Source organism: Macrobrachium nipponense, chromosome 8 (assembly GCF_015104395.2).
Source record: "Macrobrachium nipponense isolate FS-2020 chromosome 8, ASM1510439v2, whole genome shotgun sequence".
NCBI classification, from domain to species: Eukaryota; Metazoa; Arthropoda; class Malacostraca; order Decapoda; family Palaemonidae; genus Macrobrachium; species Macrobrachium nipponense.
Window position 1 is genome coordinate 68,848,969 of NC_087203.1, and position 15,000 is coordinate 68,863,968.

The 15,000-nt window shown below is 35.6% G+C and overlaps 1 protein-coding gene across 4 annotated transcripts in view; it reads right to left on the minus strand.

The window, feature by feature from the left end:
- Nucleotides 1-1,246: 1,246 nt before the first annotated feature.
- The window catches only part of LOC135222822 (dentin sialophosphoprotein-like), a 29,075-nt gene continuing 15,321 nt past the window's right edge, over nt 1,247-15,000 (minus strand). For 2 of the 4 annotated variants that reach the window (XM_064261130.1, XM_064261131.1), the window contains exons 2-6: nt 9,351-9,990; nt 8,007-8,186; nt 6,915-7,016; nt 5,708-5,812; nt 1,247-3,720 (exon numbers count right to left, since the gene is read on the minus strand). In XM_064261130.1, the coding sequence (XP_064117200.1) occupies nt 1,852-3,720; nt 5,708-5,812; nt 6,915-7,016; nt 8,007-8,186; nt 9,351-9,809 (2,715 nt within the window). In that variant the 5' untranslated portion in view covers nt 9,810-9,990 and the 3' untranslated portion in view covers nt 1,247-1,851. The remainder of the gene's footprint in view (nt 3,721-5,707; nt 5,813-6,914; nt 7,017-8,006; nt 8,187-9,350; nt 9,991-15,000) is intronic. The other 2 variants (XM_064261132.1, XM_064261133.1) reach the window with 2 other exon arrangements.

Consider the following 15,000-nt stretch of genomic DNA (forward strand, 5'->3'; position numbering starts at 1 on the left):
GCAGCTTTGATGAGAGCAGCGGAGAAATTATGCGAGATTTAATTTCCACGAATTCTTTTCCTCACTTTATTTTCGTTTGTTTGTTCTCCTTCCTTAGCAATTGAACACGATGTCTCTGGGTTTTGAAAAGTAATTTTATTCCATGCAACCACTTAGATCCGTATTTGAAGCTTTCTCGTATGGCTGAGAATCTTAATTGGGTCATCTCCTCGCGTTACAATATTAGAAACAAACAAAACGGCCTATATAGAAAATGGTTATTTTCATACAAAAATTTTACACGTACGAGAGGAGAAGTACTTTATTATTTCTAGTACAGATGCGCCGAGTAATGCTGCTCACGATGAGCACCCCTTTACGAATTCTTTCAGCGTTTCAGTAGAAACATCTAAGCCAGTGGTTCTCAAACGGGGGGAATTCCCACTGGAGAGAATTTCAGTTTCAGTGGGGGAAGAGGTGTGGGGGGAATTGTTACCAAGGATTTTTGGTATTATATGCATATTATCTGGATGAAGGGTGCGTGGACCATATAAGATTGAGAACCACGGAACTAAGCTATGAAAATTGTAAATTTTATGTAAACATAATGCCCATGTTTGAATTTAATAAACACTGCATACTCCAAACTCTAAGAACGTTCAGATATCGGAACAGTTTACCATCGATTTCCAAGTCCTTTAACTCATAATCACTTGCTACCAGCCACAAGGCCTACCATTTGGAATTATTCAGAAAAAGACATACCGTTTTTCATAATCATACCGACAAATAAACGGATCCATATAAACACAGCCTCTTTGTGAGTCTTTGTGAGAAGTAACATGTCATGGACACCTTAGGTGTAGTACCCGGGCTGGGAGCTATAATTATAGTGGTGTCAAGTGGAACATATTTACATTACCTACTCCTATTTTCCTGCGCTTAGTGAATACAGTTACGCTTCGTTTCAGTATATACCAAGATGATTTTCGATTAGCTCCCGCTGTGACAGACCCAAGATCTAGCTTCGATGCCAAGATAAACTAAATAACATACTGAGCAAGGGTTCCAAAGTGGCCGCTAGATGTCTTCTACCTCTCCATAGAAAACAAATGCCTCGTGCAATTCCAGTACTACTCTAAAATACATACAGAACACAATATGCAAAATAAGTGTCACAATAACAGAAACATATTTCATTTTACTATAATTAAGCTGAATACTAGATTATTTTTTTTTACGGTCACAGGGAAATGAAAGAAAGGAATAAAAACAAACGTGATTAATATATTTAAGGACAGGGCCTCAACGAACTCGCTGCCTCGAAGTTCTATCTTTTCACAGCTGAATGCTGCTACACTTCTGCACTTCGAGGAACTGCCACAATCAATAAGCTCAGTAATTTGCAAATAGGTCTTTATAATGATTATCCTTTTAACTCACTCCAGGCAAAATTGTCTGTTTCAGCAATAATGATATATGAAGCTTAAACTAGACTATACATGATAAATATATCACTACAATGTATGGCATTTTGTCATTTATCATATGTCATTGGGAAAGACTGATTCATGAAATTTAGGCTGTCAAGCCAAGAACTGGGTCATGTTCGATCATAGAGCCCTAAGACAGTGAGAAGAGGGAGTCGGAATGGTTGGACAGAAAATTAAGGAGAGGAAGTACAAGGATCTAAAGGTGGAACTAGGAAAAAGCCTCGTGGTTGCACTAGAGAGGTGTTGGAGAATAAGACTGAAGAAAGGAAGGAGGATTGGGTCACTGGGGATGAAAAAAAAATATATATCTGTACAAACTAATTATTGTTAAAACCATCCAGTCATCGGATAGTTTCATTTAAGGTCAAACGAACGATGGCTAATTAAAAGACTTGTAGTTGTGGCTTGTTCCTCTGGATGCAAAATTGGAGTCATCATCAGAGAAGCTGGGGTTCAGGTAGTCTGCTTGTGACGTCCTCGAGAATACCGGGACCTCGTCATCGCGGCGCCGTTGACGGCGCCAGTAGAGGAATCCCATGACTGTCACACCTAAAAGGCCGATGATCAAGAAAATCTTGAAGACACTCCACGAACTACTGCTACTTCCCTCTGCACCTCCAGCCGTAGCGATAGTTACATTTTCTTTGTTTGTCGTTACTCCTGATGATGCATTGATACTGCCTGAGGGGAATTCGGAAGAAGTCATTATTAGAGGGGTTGTAATGGCACTTTCACTGCTATTTCCCTGATCTGGCAAACTTGTTGAAGAAGCGTTAGTAGGGCCATCTGTGACTAAGATGGCAGTTAGATTACTGTTGACTGTGATATTAACTTCACCAGTGGAGTTATTACCTATATATCCTGTTAGATTAGAAGAATTAGTTGTTACTTCAGGTCCAGTCTCATTAAATGGAGCAGTTGTTGAAGATGCAATGGGAAAGCCACCAGTAGAGTTATTACCTACATATCCTGTTATATTAGAAGAATTAGTTGTTACTTCAGAGACTGTCTTATTAGGTTGAGTTGTTGCTGAAGAAGAATTATGAGGGCCAACTGTGGCTAAAATGGCTGTTACATTGCTACTGACTGTGACATTAACTTCACCAGTAGAATTATTACCTAGTATATATCCTGTTATATTAGAAGGGTTAGTTGTTACTTCAGAGTCTGTCTTATTAGATTGAGTTGTTGCTGAAGAAGCATTATGAGGGCCAACTGTGGCTAAAATGGCTGTTACACTACTACTGACTGTGACATTAACTTCACCAGTAGAGTTATTACCTAGTATATATCCTGTTAGATTAGAAGGGTTAGTTGTTACTTCAGGGCCTGTCTCATTAGATGGAGCAGATGTCTCTTTATCTAAAGTCTCAGAGGTTAGCGTGGCATTTGGAGAATAGTTATTGGTGTCAGTATCATCATCATTATCATTAGAAACACTGTCTGTAACTAAGGAATTAAAGTTAGTAACTTCTGATACATCAGTGTCATTCTCTTCTCCAGCGACTTTCACATCATCTGTCGTAAAATAACTCAAGTTTGTCAGATTGGTTTGGGGCACTTCTGTTGAATCAGTAGAGCTACTGTTGGTCTCTGGAACTTCTTCCAAATTCTCATTTGTTTCGTTACCAGAATTTGATTCATAATCATGAATGAGCTCATCAGCTTCATTCAAAGTTTTATCAGTTTCGATGGCACTATCCGTCGTCACTGGGAGAAATGTCTCGTTAAGACGCTGTACTTTATCAGCGCTGCTTAAAGAATTATTACTGTTAGATCCATCACCAATCCCAGTATTATTGCCTGACAGTGTATAAGTATCGTTACCTTGTGCTAAATTACTGGAACTTGTTGACAAATCAGGGATCATTGACTTAGTTGTACCTTGCTCACTCTTGTCTGATTTCTCCGACATAGTTGATTTTCCAGCTGCTTCTTCTTCCTTCTCAGATGCAAAACTTGATTCTTGAGGGGTTTCTCCTTCGGTTACACTATTTCTTGGTGTATTTTGAATATCAGTGATGCTTGGGTCACTTTCATCAAGTTTAGTTTCTCCATCTGTATCAGATGAAGTATTTGCCTTCCTTGTCATGGACGGGTTTTCTTCTTCGCTATTTTTACTTGTGTCATTTTCGATTTTTTTCTCTTTGATTGCTGCCTCACTGCTGGTGCCACTGTATCCTCTGATAGTTATGTCATCTATAGCAATTTCATTGCCCTTTTTATTCAGCCGACCAACAAAAACAATCTGAAAGTAAATGTAAATAAAAGGAATTAGTCTGTGCATCCATAAACTACGGCAGAATCCTTTGATTTCAAATAAACAATCCTCAACCATATTACTTACATTCAATCCTGTAGCCATGTCTGAAATAAAGTTTAGGCAACTGCATCTCCTCAGTAATTGAAGTGTAAGTACAAATTACAAGTTCCAGGCCCGTTACCATCCTTCCAATTCCCTCCAAAGTTGTTTTGAACTTGTCATCTAAGCTCACATATGCCTAAATGATTTTAGGCACATTCTCCTCGATGGCCGAAGAAGGTTAGGTTGAGAAGACAGTTTCTAATAATGAAAATTCCCTCCCCGCCCTTTACATGTATTCCACCCATACGATTTTGTTGGAAGAATTAGTCCTATAAGTATGTTTGACCAATATCACTTCAAGCTTAGTTTTTTTTTTCTTTTCCAATTGTCCTAAGAAAGCAGCCGAGGTCATTTTATATATTTCCAATTGTCCTAGAACTTAGAGACCAGTCAAGAGATTGTGCTGACTATAATTTTTAAATTTGAGTCGGGGCTTTTAAATATGATCGTGCTTCTGGCACTGCTATCGGTACCAGCAGCAATGGCCACCACCGGGCCGTGGCTGAAAGTTTCATTGGGCTGCGGCTGAGTTTCATACAGCATTATATGCTGAACAGAAAACTCTTCGGCGCATCTTTTACTTGTTTTGTTATGTTTTTGTTTTGATCAGAAAGACTAGAGATCTTGAATATAGTGTATGGGTTTGTGTGTATGTATGTATGTACATACTAAATTGAAGTATACTGATGTATATAAAATATTATGGCTATAAATTTGTTGATTTGGTATATATATTACAAATATTTTATATGTATTGAGTTGTAAAATGAACTTTAAAATGATTTTTTAAATAAAAGAGAGAAAAAAATCTTAGTGACAGTCTTTTTCCTCCGCAAAATCCCCCAGTGTGAGATTCTGAAGTAAAGTCATATGAATTATAACCCTTTTTCCTATCATACTGCACATTAGAACAAATAAATTTACGTTTGCATTCATATCATCAAGTTGTCATCTAATTCATGTTTACTTCCCTCACACTCTTAATTTTAAGAGTTTCTTCAACCATATTTTCTGAAAATTCCTGGCAACAGATGATCTTATTGCCTCAGGTTTTGTCTCCGAAAGGTAATCATTAAGATCTCCGACTTGTGCGTCGATATATAACGCACTTTAATGCAACTAGTGCTGATAAAATCTCAAATAGAATTTATCGGTCACTGCAGTACTTACCTATATCTCCAGGGTTCTCATTATTTAACATAACTGAGCATTGTTGCTATTTATCCTGATCTACGCTGATCTAACCTAACCTAAGATAAATATTTCATCCTCTGACACGTGCCACGTCACATCCTACTTGATATAGACATATGTATCATTGTGTTTTACGTGTATTAAGTACTTCTTAATTAATTCGTTATTTTTGCTTGAGCTACTTCCAAAGTCATGCACTCAGCGAGTATGATTGCTCCATAGGAGGAATGACACTGTTTTGTTCAAGAAAGTCTTTCGTCCCATAAACGTTTACCTGTCTTTAATCTCGTGACTTCAACTCTTTTGTTCTAAATGACCCAGGCTAACAATTCGGTAAAGTAAAAGGGGAACTGCAATGTTGCTTTGCAGTTCTTTGCAAAATATGACGCCACAGCTACATTACACGTGGAAAATAAACATGTTTTGCCATCAGGCACACTTTATAATCGGTGCTCAAATCTCCGAGGAGGAGGTTCTTACTCAGCATTGGATGCCGTGAAATATAGGCTTGATTTGACTGCACAAACATTTTCATAACTAACGTAGATCAAACCGCGACTATATAGTAAAAGGGACAATTTCATAATGCTTAATTTATACTCATGTTATCCACCCATTAAAAAATATTCAGCCTAATGCAGAAAGTCTAAACACAACTCCAGTTGAGTCACTGTACCTTGGAAGAGCCTGAGAAAGGAAGTGAAATTGTGCTCTCAGACCAGTCACCATGAGTGCTTTCTGAACTCACTAGACGGGTTTGGTCATCCTTGACTTGATATACCTGTAATCAAAAGTGAAGATCAGTATGAAGCTTTATTTGAGAAGAAGTGCGTGTACGAAAAAACAATATTTGATGAAGTGTAATTCAAGTTAAAATTCTGGCAGATTTTGATGTAAGTTGCTGACATCGTTAACTTCAATTCAATGTTAATGATTACAGTACCTGAAAACAATCAGAGACGCTTTTCCGTAATCCGGAAATAGACTGGTGTCATCTGCTACTCAGATTATTGGATTACACATTGATATGAAAGATAGCGATGAACCCACGGGTTTCGACTACGTTCATTACACAGGAGTCTCAAATGTTTTCTTGGTAAAGAACACAGAATCGGGATATTGTCATACTTTTTGTTGTTTAAAAATTTATTACACATTTCTATGTTTTGTGATGATCATGCTCCTCCATAATATATATTAACTTCCGTTACTTTTTATCATTTAATATGTATGTTCGCGTCAGTATCTTAAACACTTATTCTTTCAGAGCAATGTGTTTTTTTATTTTTTATTGCATTATGAACATGGTGGCACTTTACCTCCGTCTCGCGATCTAATACTATTATTCCCAGCAACTGAGATAACAGGAGTCATAAAATCTAAGAAGGCTCTGCATTTTATCAAGTTCACATGAGTGACTTTGAAAGTCTCTAGATAATGATCATACTCTCCACTCGGGAGAAATCAGTCACTCTGACCGAAGCAAACAGAACATAGAGATGCTGTATAAGCAAACTCATATAAATTATGAAACTACAAGAACTCATTCTATTCTCCAGCAAAGTAGCAAATTCGGTATGAGGATGTGTATTTTGTTTATCAAAAAAATAGTTAAATTATGAACTGATTTTACGATATTTAGGCTGTCGAACCAAGCAGTGGGGCACTTTCGGCCATCCAGAGCTTAAACAATGAAAATAAATGAGATGAAATAAAATATAAAGACCTGAAGGGAGAACTGGGAGAAAAACACCAGTTTCACAAAAAATAGTGACAGTTAGAGAAGGCAGACAGCAAGACTGAAGAAAGGCAGTGGGAATGGGGGTTAAGTAAAAGGCTAAAAATTGGAAGAAGACAAAGATGAAAAGGGAGCTTCTTCTTACGTCGAGTTCAGGAACGCCGTGCGGAGGTTCTCCCTCAGACAGGTAGTAACTGTAGTGGAGGGTAACGTTCTCTAACTGCTCCAAATCGCGTGAAGCATACACCTGGAAGATAGCTGCTGTGAGAATCAGACCCGATGGGAACAAATTTTGACTAGGTTCAATAAATGTTTGAACAAATACTTGATAACTTGTGCAGCAGTTTTGACTAGCTTTGATAAATGTTTGAACAAATACTTAATAATCTGTACAACAGTTTTGACTAGGTTCGATAAATGTTTGAACAAATACTTAATAATCTGTACAACTGTTTTGACTAGGTTCGATGAATGTTTGAACATTATACTTAATAACGTGTACAACAGTTTTATCTAGGTTTGATAAATGTTTTAACAAATACTTAATAATTCGTACAACAGTTTTGACTAGGTTCGATAAATGCTTTAACAAATACTTAATAACTTGTAGTACTTCTACTCGATTATGATTTTCATTTATAATTTCTTTGCTATAAATGTCATGTTGCAAATATAACCCATCCATATAAATATCAACCACAAGTGAACAGTTAACTTAAAGTTCTATAGATATGCAGTATATGTATACATCGACGGTCAGGTTTGTAGGGTAATAAAGTAACTGATCCACATACACACATACATATATATATATATATATATATATATATATATATATATATATATATATATAATATTTATATATAGAATATATATGTATGTATGTGTCTATATATACTACTAACGATCCTTGTATCATCTATACACACACACACACACACACACACACATATATATATATATATATATATATATATTATATATATATATATATATATATATATATATATATATATATATATATATATATATATATATAGTATATATATATATATATATATATATATATATATATATATATATATATATATATATATATATATATATATATATATATATATATATATATGTGTGTGTGTGTGTGTGTGTGTGTGTGCTATATATACATAACTGATCCTTGTATCAGCTAGTGTATCAGTAGCTTTCTGACAGGTACTGTTACAACAACGCAACCCACCTTGCTGAGAGAATTCTCTGTTACCACAACGAGAGCAGGACCGGGGACCGGGGGAGCTGGCAACCCCGGGTGGTTCTCTGCATCGGGCAAAGTGACCAGAGACCACTCTCCGCCTTTGAAGCTCCATTGAGAGGAGTCACGTGACCAGTCTGTCGTGTAGATGTGGAGGCCCTTTCTTAGCTGAAAAAGTCAATTGCTTTTATTATAGAAGATTCACAATGGGTAGCTAGTCATGTAGACTGTTTGTACAGTCTATGCAAATATATAAATAGAACTGAATGGCCATGGGATGTATCAAGATAAATTTAGACTAATATAGCAAATTAATAGCACACAAATGGAAATAAACAGTATGAAGCAGTGCACAAGGAATTTTCTAGGGGTGCAGTGTTCATCACATATATCTTTGGGGGTCTGGTTTTTATATCTGTACAGAAAACTCATTCTGCAACCACACTTTAAACTGTTGTTAGCCCACAGAATACCAAAATTCTGATCTGCTACATCACAGAATCCATTTATGCCAAGTTGTCTAACGATAATTGAATGCCCTGTTGTGAAACAAAGGATATGTGTATCCGAGACTTGTAAACTTCATGAGCCTTTCTCAGTACAACATTCCGTAGCTCATATGACATAACGCATACGTGTAAATACACATAGGCCACATATCATCGGAGTTATTGTACGTGTCCATTATCATGAATACTAATACAACCTAGGGTCGTTCACACCTGAACCATAGCTACACGGGAAGCCATCTGTTTGTGTGTATGTGTTTTTTTTCTAGTACAATTTTAATGATTGAATTACTTTTACTATTCGCATTTATCTTGCAGTATTTCAGAGCAGGGGTATGAAAACACGAGGGCACGCATAGACGTTACACAGTGACGGTTTTTTTTACTGTAACGAAATCAAGAAATCTACAGTGAAGAGAACGTTAAAATGAAACACGACATCCTTGCACATAGCCTGTTATTACCATTCATCCAGCTGATTACCCATTATTGGTAACAACTGAATGGTCATAGATAATGTTTTTGTTAGTATAAAATAATTACATTTGCGTTCATAAGCTTTATAAATCCCTATAAACTACAGCTTGAATAATAAACTACGCGTCGTTTCCTGGTTTTTTGAACAAAACTCTTTCAGAAAATCCAGAAGCACATATTATTCCTATGGCAAAACTGTAAAGAGAACAAATAAGTCTATGGCCTGATTTTGTTTCCCTTATGAAATACTTTCAGTGCGTGTAGACAAGCAGCTAATAAGACAAACATTTTGTAGCTTATGAACACAATTTGAAAAGCATAGGACCAACCTGAAACAGTCACTAACCTGTGTCTTTTTGCCTGCTTTTGCATCTGTCGGGATAACCTTCCTGTTTCCAGCAGAATGTATTTCCTGGTTGTGTACTGACCCACCCGTGTGGCCATTCACAAAATGCGGCGGATCGGGATCGTTGTCAATTTTTGCTAGGTCTACGTCAGATTCAACATACGCCGGGCCGGGGGAATCATCAGAGTCTCTGAGGTCTATGTCCACTTCTTCAAATCCCGTGTTATTGCTCTTCTTCCTTCCCTCAGCCTCCATTAGGGAAGTTGCTGTGCCACTGACGGAAACCTTCTGACGTTCTGACGCTCTCTGCTGTTCTTCTTCTGCATCGGCTGATAAGCCAGATGGCGCGTTCTCAAACCTGCGTCTAGGGCCATTGATACTCTGCGAGCTACCTAGATGCAACAAGTTCAGTAAAATAACGGCTACAAAGACCACATACCTGGAGCGACACCTGCCCATTTTATACTTGTCGATATGTTTGCAAATTAAAATCAACTTTAGGAAAATTCTGCAAAATGTGCTTGATTGTCAAGGTCGATCGATAAAACGCATATCTGCAGCTTGTCTTTGTATAATGAACATACTATTTCCGAAGCTCTCTGAATCTCCTCTTTATTCCATCCTTGTCACACTTAGATTCCTGAAATAGAAAAAAATTTGTATCAGTTACAGATTGTTAATTAACTTTTAACAGTTTACTTGGTTTCTTATACTTAATCATATATTATCTTCTGGATATATTTATCTTTCTGTCCAAACATTCCAACTCCCTTTTCACTGCTGGCGCTGAACGGCTGAAAGCGCCTCGTGCCAAGACCACCGCTTGTGCTCGGTTTAATAAGCCTAAAATTCATAATTAATTAATTCCAATTTAAAGCAAATAAGATCCAGATGGACGTGGAGACACTTGATGATCTAACTTCCTACCGAACGTTTTAAAATAATGTCTTGTTAAGCTTTGGAAGACGCATAAACGAGATTGCTTCCAGGTAGCACAACACCTGCATCCACGAATATTTTCCTTAGAAAACTTAAAATTTAACATTTAGGATTAACTGGGGTGTTCAACATTCGCCAATAATTAAATCTTTCTTAAACCAATGAAGATTTGCTACTAGTTGTAGACTTCGGCACCAAATAGCCACTTCACAAAGATCTTCTTCGAGGGACACTTTTTTTTTTTTTTTTTTTTTTTTTTTTTTAATCAGTAAGATTATGTAGCTGTTCTTGTGCATAATTGCTTATCTTTTTCATTTACTGTTTATCGTCAGTTAAATATATCCACTTTTAACCTTAGCCTCTCGACTCTGTTCTTTTCTTCGTTTGCAGCAATCTAAGGTGATGATGAAATAAACATCAGTCCAGTCTACGGTGTTAATAATTGTATTACCCGGGCAATGTTGTCCTTGAAGTGATACGTGCTTGTAATTCTAGGGACTTGTGTGCAAGGGCACAGGCGACTATGGCAGAGGGTTCTAAAACTCTTGGTGAAAGACTCCTCCCCTCAACGGCAAATGAATTCCATCCCAATAGGACAGGGGCAAACATTCTTTCACTTTTACAGGATGAGAAGGAATAAAAACAAAAATGAACAAAATGTCACTACTGAAGCAAAATAATAGTGAAGAAATAAAGTATTCCAAGAAAAGGTTCTGAATGGTAATGCCTGTAGTACAGAAGAAAAGAATTTTATGATAACAGATAAGGAGAGCGAACTGTAAGACGGTAAAATCAAGTGGATAGGTAGGGTGAACATAGTGGGAAGAACAAGCAGTCCTTTTGAACAATGTGGAAGGGAGAGGTCACACAGGGCAGGCGAATCTCTTCTTGTGCCAGAGGGACAGAGTGTTCATTTATAAAGAGATGAACAGACAAATGTGGACAGGTAAATTACTTTACGTAGTTCCTTCTCTCACAGATAGGCATTCTGTCATGATGATGACATAAACATCATTCCAGTCTACGATCGACGACTATCACGACGCTAAAATACCTGTACAACCTGGACGCTGTTACCCTTGAAGTGTGGCTTGTATTTCTAAGGACCTGTGTAAAAAGGCAAATGAGTCTGTAGAAGAGGATTGGAGAACCCCTTGTGGAAAGATGGCTCCCTGAACAGCAAGTGACTTTCTTCCCAATAGGACAGTGACAAACGTTCTTTTGCTTCCACAGGATGCAAAGGAGCACAGAAAAAAAATGCAATGTCACTCTTATAGCCCCCAAAATAGAAATAAAATACTATGAAGAAATAAAGCATTAAGTTTTTGACGTCATATGGTAATGCCTGTTGTAAAAAAGAAAAGAACCGTTTGACAATAGATATCCTCAGAGAGGGAAAGCAATTAAGAAACTAAGTAAAATCACGTGGAAAAGTATGGTAAACATACTGGGTAGTACAAATAGTCGTTCTGAACAGTGTGGGAGGAGATGTCACACACGTGCATCTCTTCTTGTGTCAGAGGGACAGAATAGACATTTACAAAGAGATTAAGAGACAACTGTGGACGGCAAATGAATTCAGTCCAGAAATGGACGTGAAAATAGATCGGGAAGTTTTTTGGTTTCATATATCATCTCTGTTTGGCTTGATTTTGAGGACATGAAGGGGTAGAAGTCCTAGGTGGTGTGAATGCTTATGTGTGAAATATGGAGAGAAACGGCACAGCTAGTTGGTCAAAGTAAGATTTAAAATATTTCTGGTAGAAGATATATTCAAAGGTATAAACATGGAAGGTTTGAACTTTTAAATCTTCAGTTGAAAATACTTATGGACAGTCATCACTATACCCAAGAGGGCTCCAAAGGAAAATCAGCCTGCAGAGAGAGAGAGAGAGAGAGAGAGAGAGAGAGAGAGAGAGAGAAGTTAAGGAAACGATTATATAAAACCGATAAACTTGCAATTCAAGACTGATCGAGGTTTGTAAGCTATGTCCAGCAACCATGATCCCACAAGCGGAAATATTCGTTCATTCAGCCATTATCAACACACCTGTGAGTACGTCACTAGGTCGAGAGCTAATTTCAGCTACAGTAAATCATTTATTCTCACCAGGAATTTGCATAAACTCTGCTTGGTGTTGGAATAGTAATATCGGAATTCGATTCGAGTAGGTATGGGACGGAGAGCTTGCACTTAGAAAATGATTTTTCTATTGTTATTTCTTTTGAGGATGCTTGGTTCTTACGTTAAAAAATTACCTATATATAAAGTTAAGGAAAGCTTGTTGAGTATTATATACAACAGGGCGCGCGCGCACATTTTTTTGGGGGGATACGCTTGTCACTACAAAGCCTTGAGCTCTAATGCAAAAAAAAAAAAAAGTTACTTAATTAGGATTTAGACTGCGCTAATTGAATAACCATTTTTTGGGTGTGGGGGGGGAGGGAGGGGCATTAGAGCTCAGGGCTTATAAATGTGTATATATGTATACAGCTTGTGCCTGGTTTGCGCGTGGTTAGTTCTATTCCTGAGGACATGGAATTGTATTTTGTGTGAAAGAATAATGATAAATTTGATAAAAATAAAAACAGCAATTTTCTATGTTACTTTCATTGTTAAATTTTGAGGTGGTTTTTAAATGATTTTTGGAATGAATTTTTATTATTATTATTCTATTTACATTTCTATTATTTTTATTTTTATCATTTTTACAAGCTTAATAAATATTTTTTTTTTTTTGGTCTATCACGGTCCTCCAATTCTACTGGGTGCTATTTATAGTGTGGGGTTCCGGGTTTCCTCCTTAGGAATCCCTCACTTTTCTTACTATGTGCACCGTTTCTATGGTCACACTATTCTGCATGAGTCCTGGAGCTACTTCAGCCTCAAGTTTTTCTAGATTCCTTTTCAGGGTTCTTGGGATCGTGCCTAGTGTTCCTATGATTATGGGTACAATTTCCACTGGCATATCCCATATCCTTCTTATTTCTATTTTCAGTCTTGATACTTATCCATTTTTTCCCTTTCTTTCTCTTCAACTCTAGTGTCCCATGGTATTGCGACATCAATGAGTGATACTTTCTTCTTGATTTTGTCAATCAATGTCACGTCTAGTCTATTTGCACGTATCACCTTGTCTGTTCTGATACCATAGTCCCAGAGGATCTTTGCCTGATCGTTTTCTGTTACTCCTTGAGGTTGGTGCTCGTACCACTTATTACTGCAAGGTAGCTGGTGTTTCTTGCACAGGCTCCAGCAGAGGGCTTTTGCTACTGAATCATGCCTCTTTTTGTACTGGTTCTGTGCAAGTGCCGGAGTTTATGGTTTCATTTTTCGTATTGCACTTCCTACATATGGGAGAGATGTTATTTCCATCTATCGTTCTTATTATTATTATTATTATTATTATTATTATTATTATTCAAAATGACAAAATTGAAATATTTTTTAAAACTTCTTACATGAAATTCGGAAAAACTCCTTTTCTGCAGAAAATATATTTAACTTGGCCCACTATAGGCGATATTTATTTTATTATTTTTATCTCAATTTTTCTTATTCTTTAAAAATTTTTTTTTTGAGTTTTCGCACAAACTTTAACCTTAAATAAAATAAGAACTACTGAGGCTTACTTGTTCTTTCATTCCCCAAAATATCTTTGACAGAGATCTTCTATTAGAAGTCTTCATCATTTATTATTATTTTCATTTTTATTATTATTATTTGATAATTTTATTTTTATTTCTTTCGCGCGCGCGCATCTCTCATCGTTTGTTTAAATAAAAAACCGAAAAAATTGTAATAATTTTTGGGAGTTTTTCCAACCTTTTGAACAGACATTAGAAGTTCCCCCTTCCTAAGCATTAGGTAATACTCTCTGAAAATCTGTATATGTTTATTTTTATTTTTTATTATGATAATTTTACAACTGCTATTTGTAGATTGTTGCGAATAATTATACGAATCATGGTGATGCGCTACTTCCTTTTTCTCTTGGAATTCTCTTTCTTTCTCTAGTAAAAAGCTCTACCCGAATCATGGTTTACCTATATATATAAATAAATAAATAAATAAATAAATAAATATATATATATATATATGTGTGTATAATTATATATTATATATATTTATATATATATATATATATATATATATATGTATATATATTAATTATATATAATATATATATATATGTGTATATATATATATATATATGAATATATATATATATATAATATATATATGTATGTATGTATGTATGTATATAGTATCACGTTACATTAAGCCAAAAAAATTCTATTGTTTTTTATTTTTATTTTCATTGTATTTCTATTTTATTTTTATATCAATTTAAATACAATATTTTTTTTTGCTTTTTTTTTTCATGGTAAAAAAAGATTGAACAGACGAAATTATCTATACAATAAAAAATATTTTTTTTTTTGCTTTTCATGGTAAAAAAAGATGAACAGAGAAATTATCTAAAACATACAATAAAAAATATAATAAAAATAAAAATAATTTTTATTATGGTTGGACTCTTGGATGAAAAAAATATTGCAATTTATAATTGATAAAAATACTTCGCATTGAATTCTTGGAATGCTTTTATCTATTCCTGCTTTTGAAGGGCTTTCATAATATATATATATATATATATATAGATATATATATATATATATATATATATATATATATATATATATACAT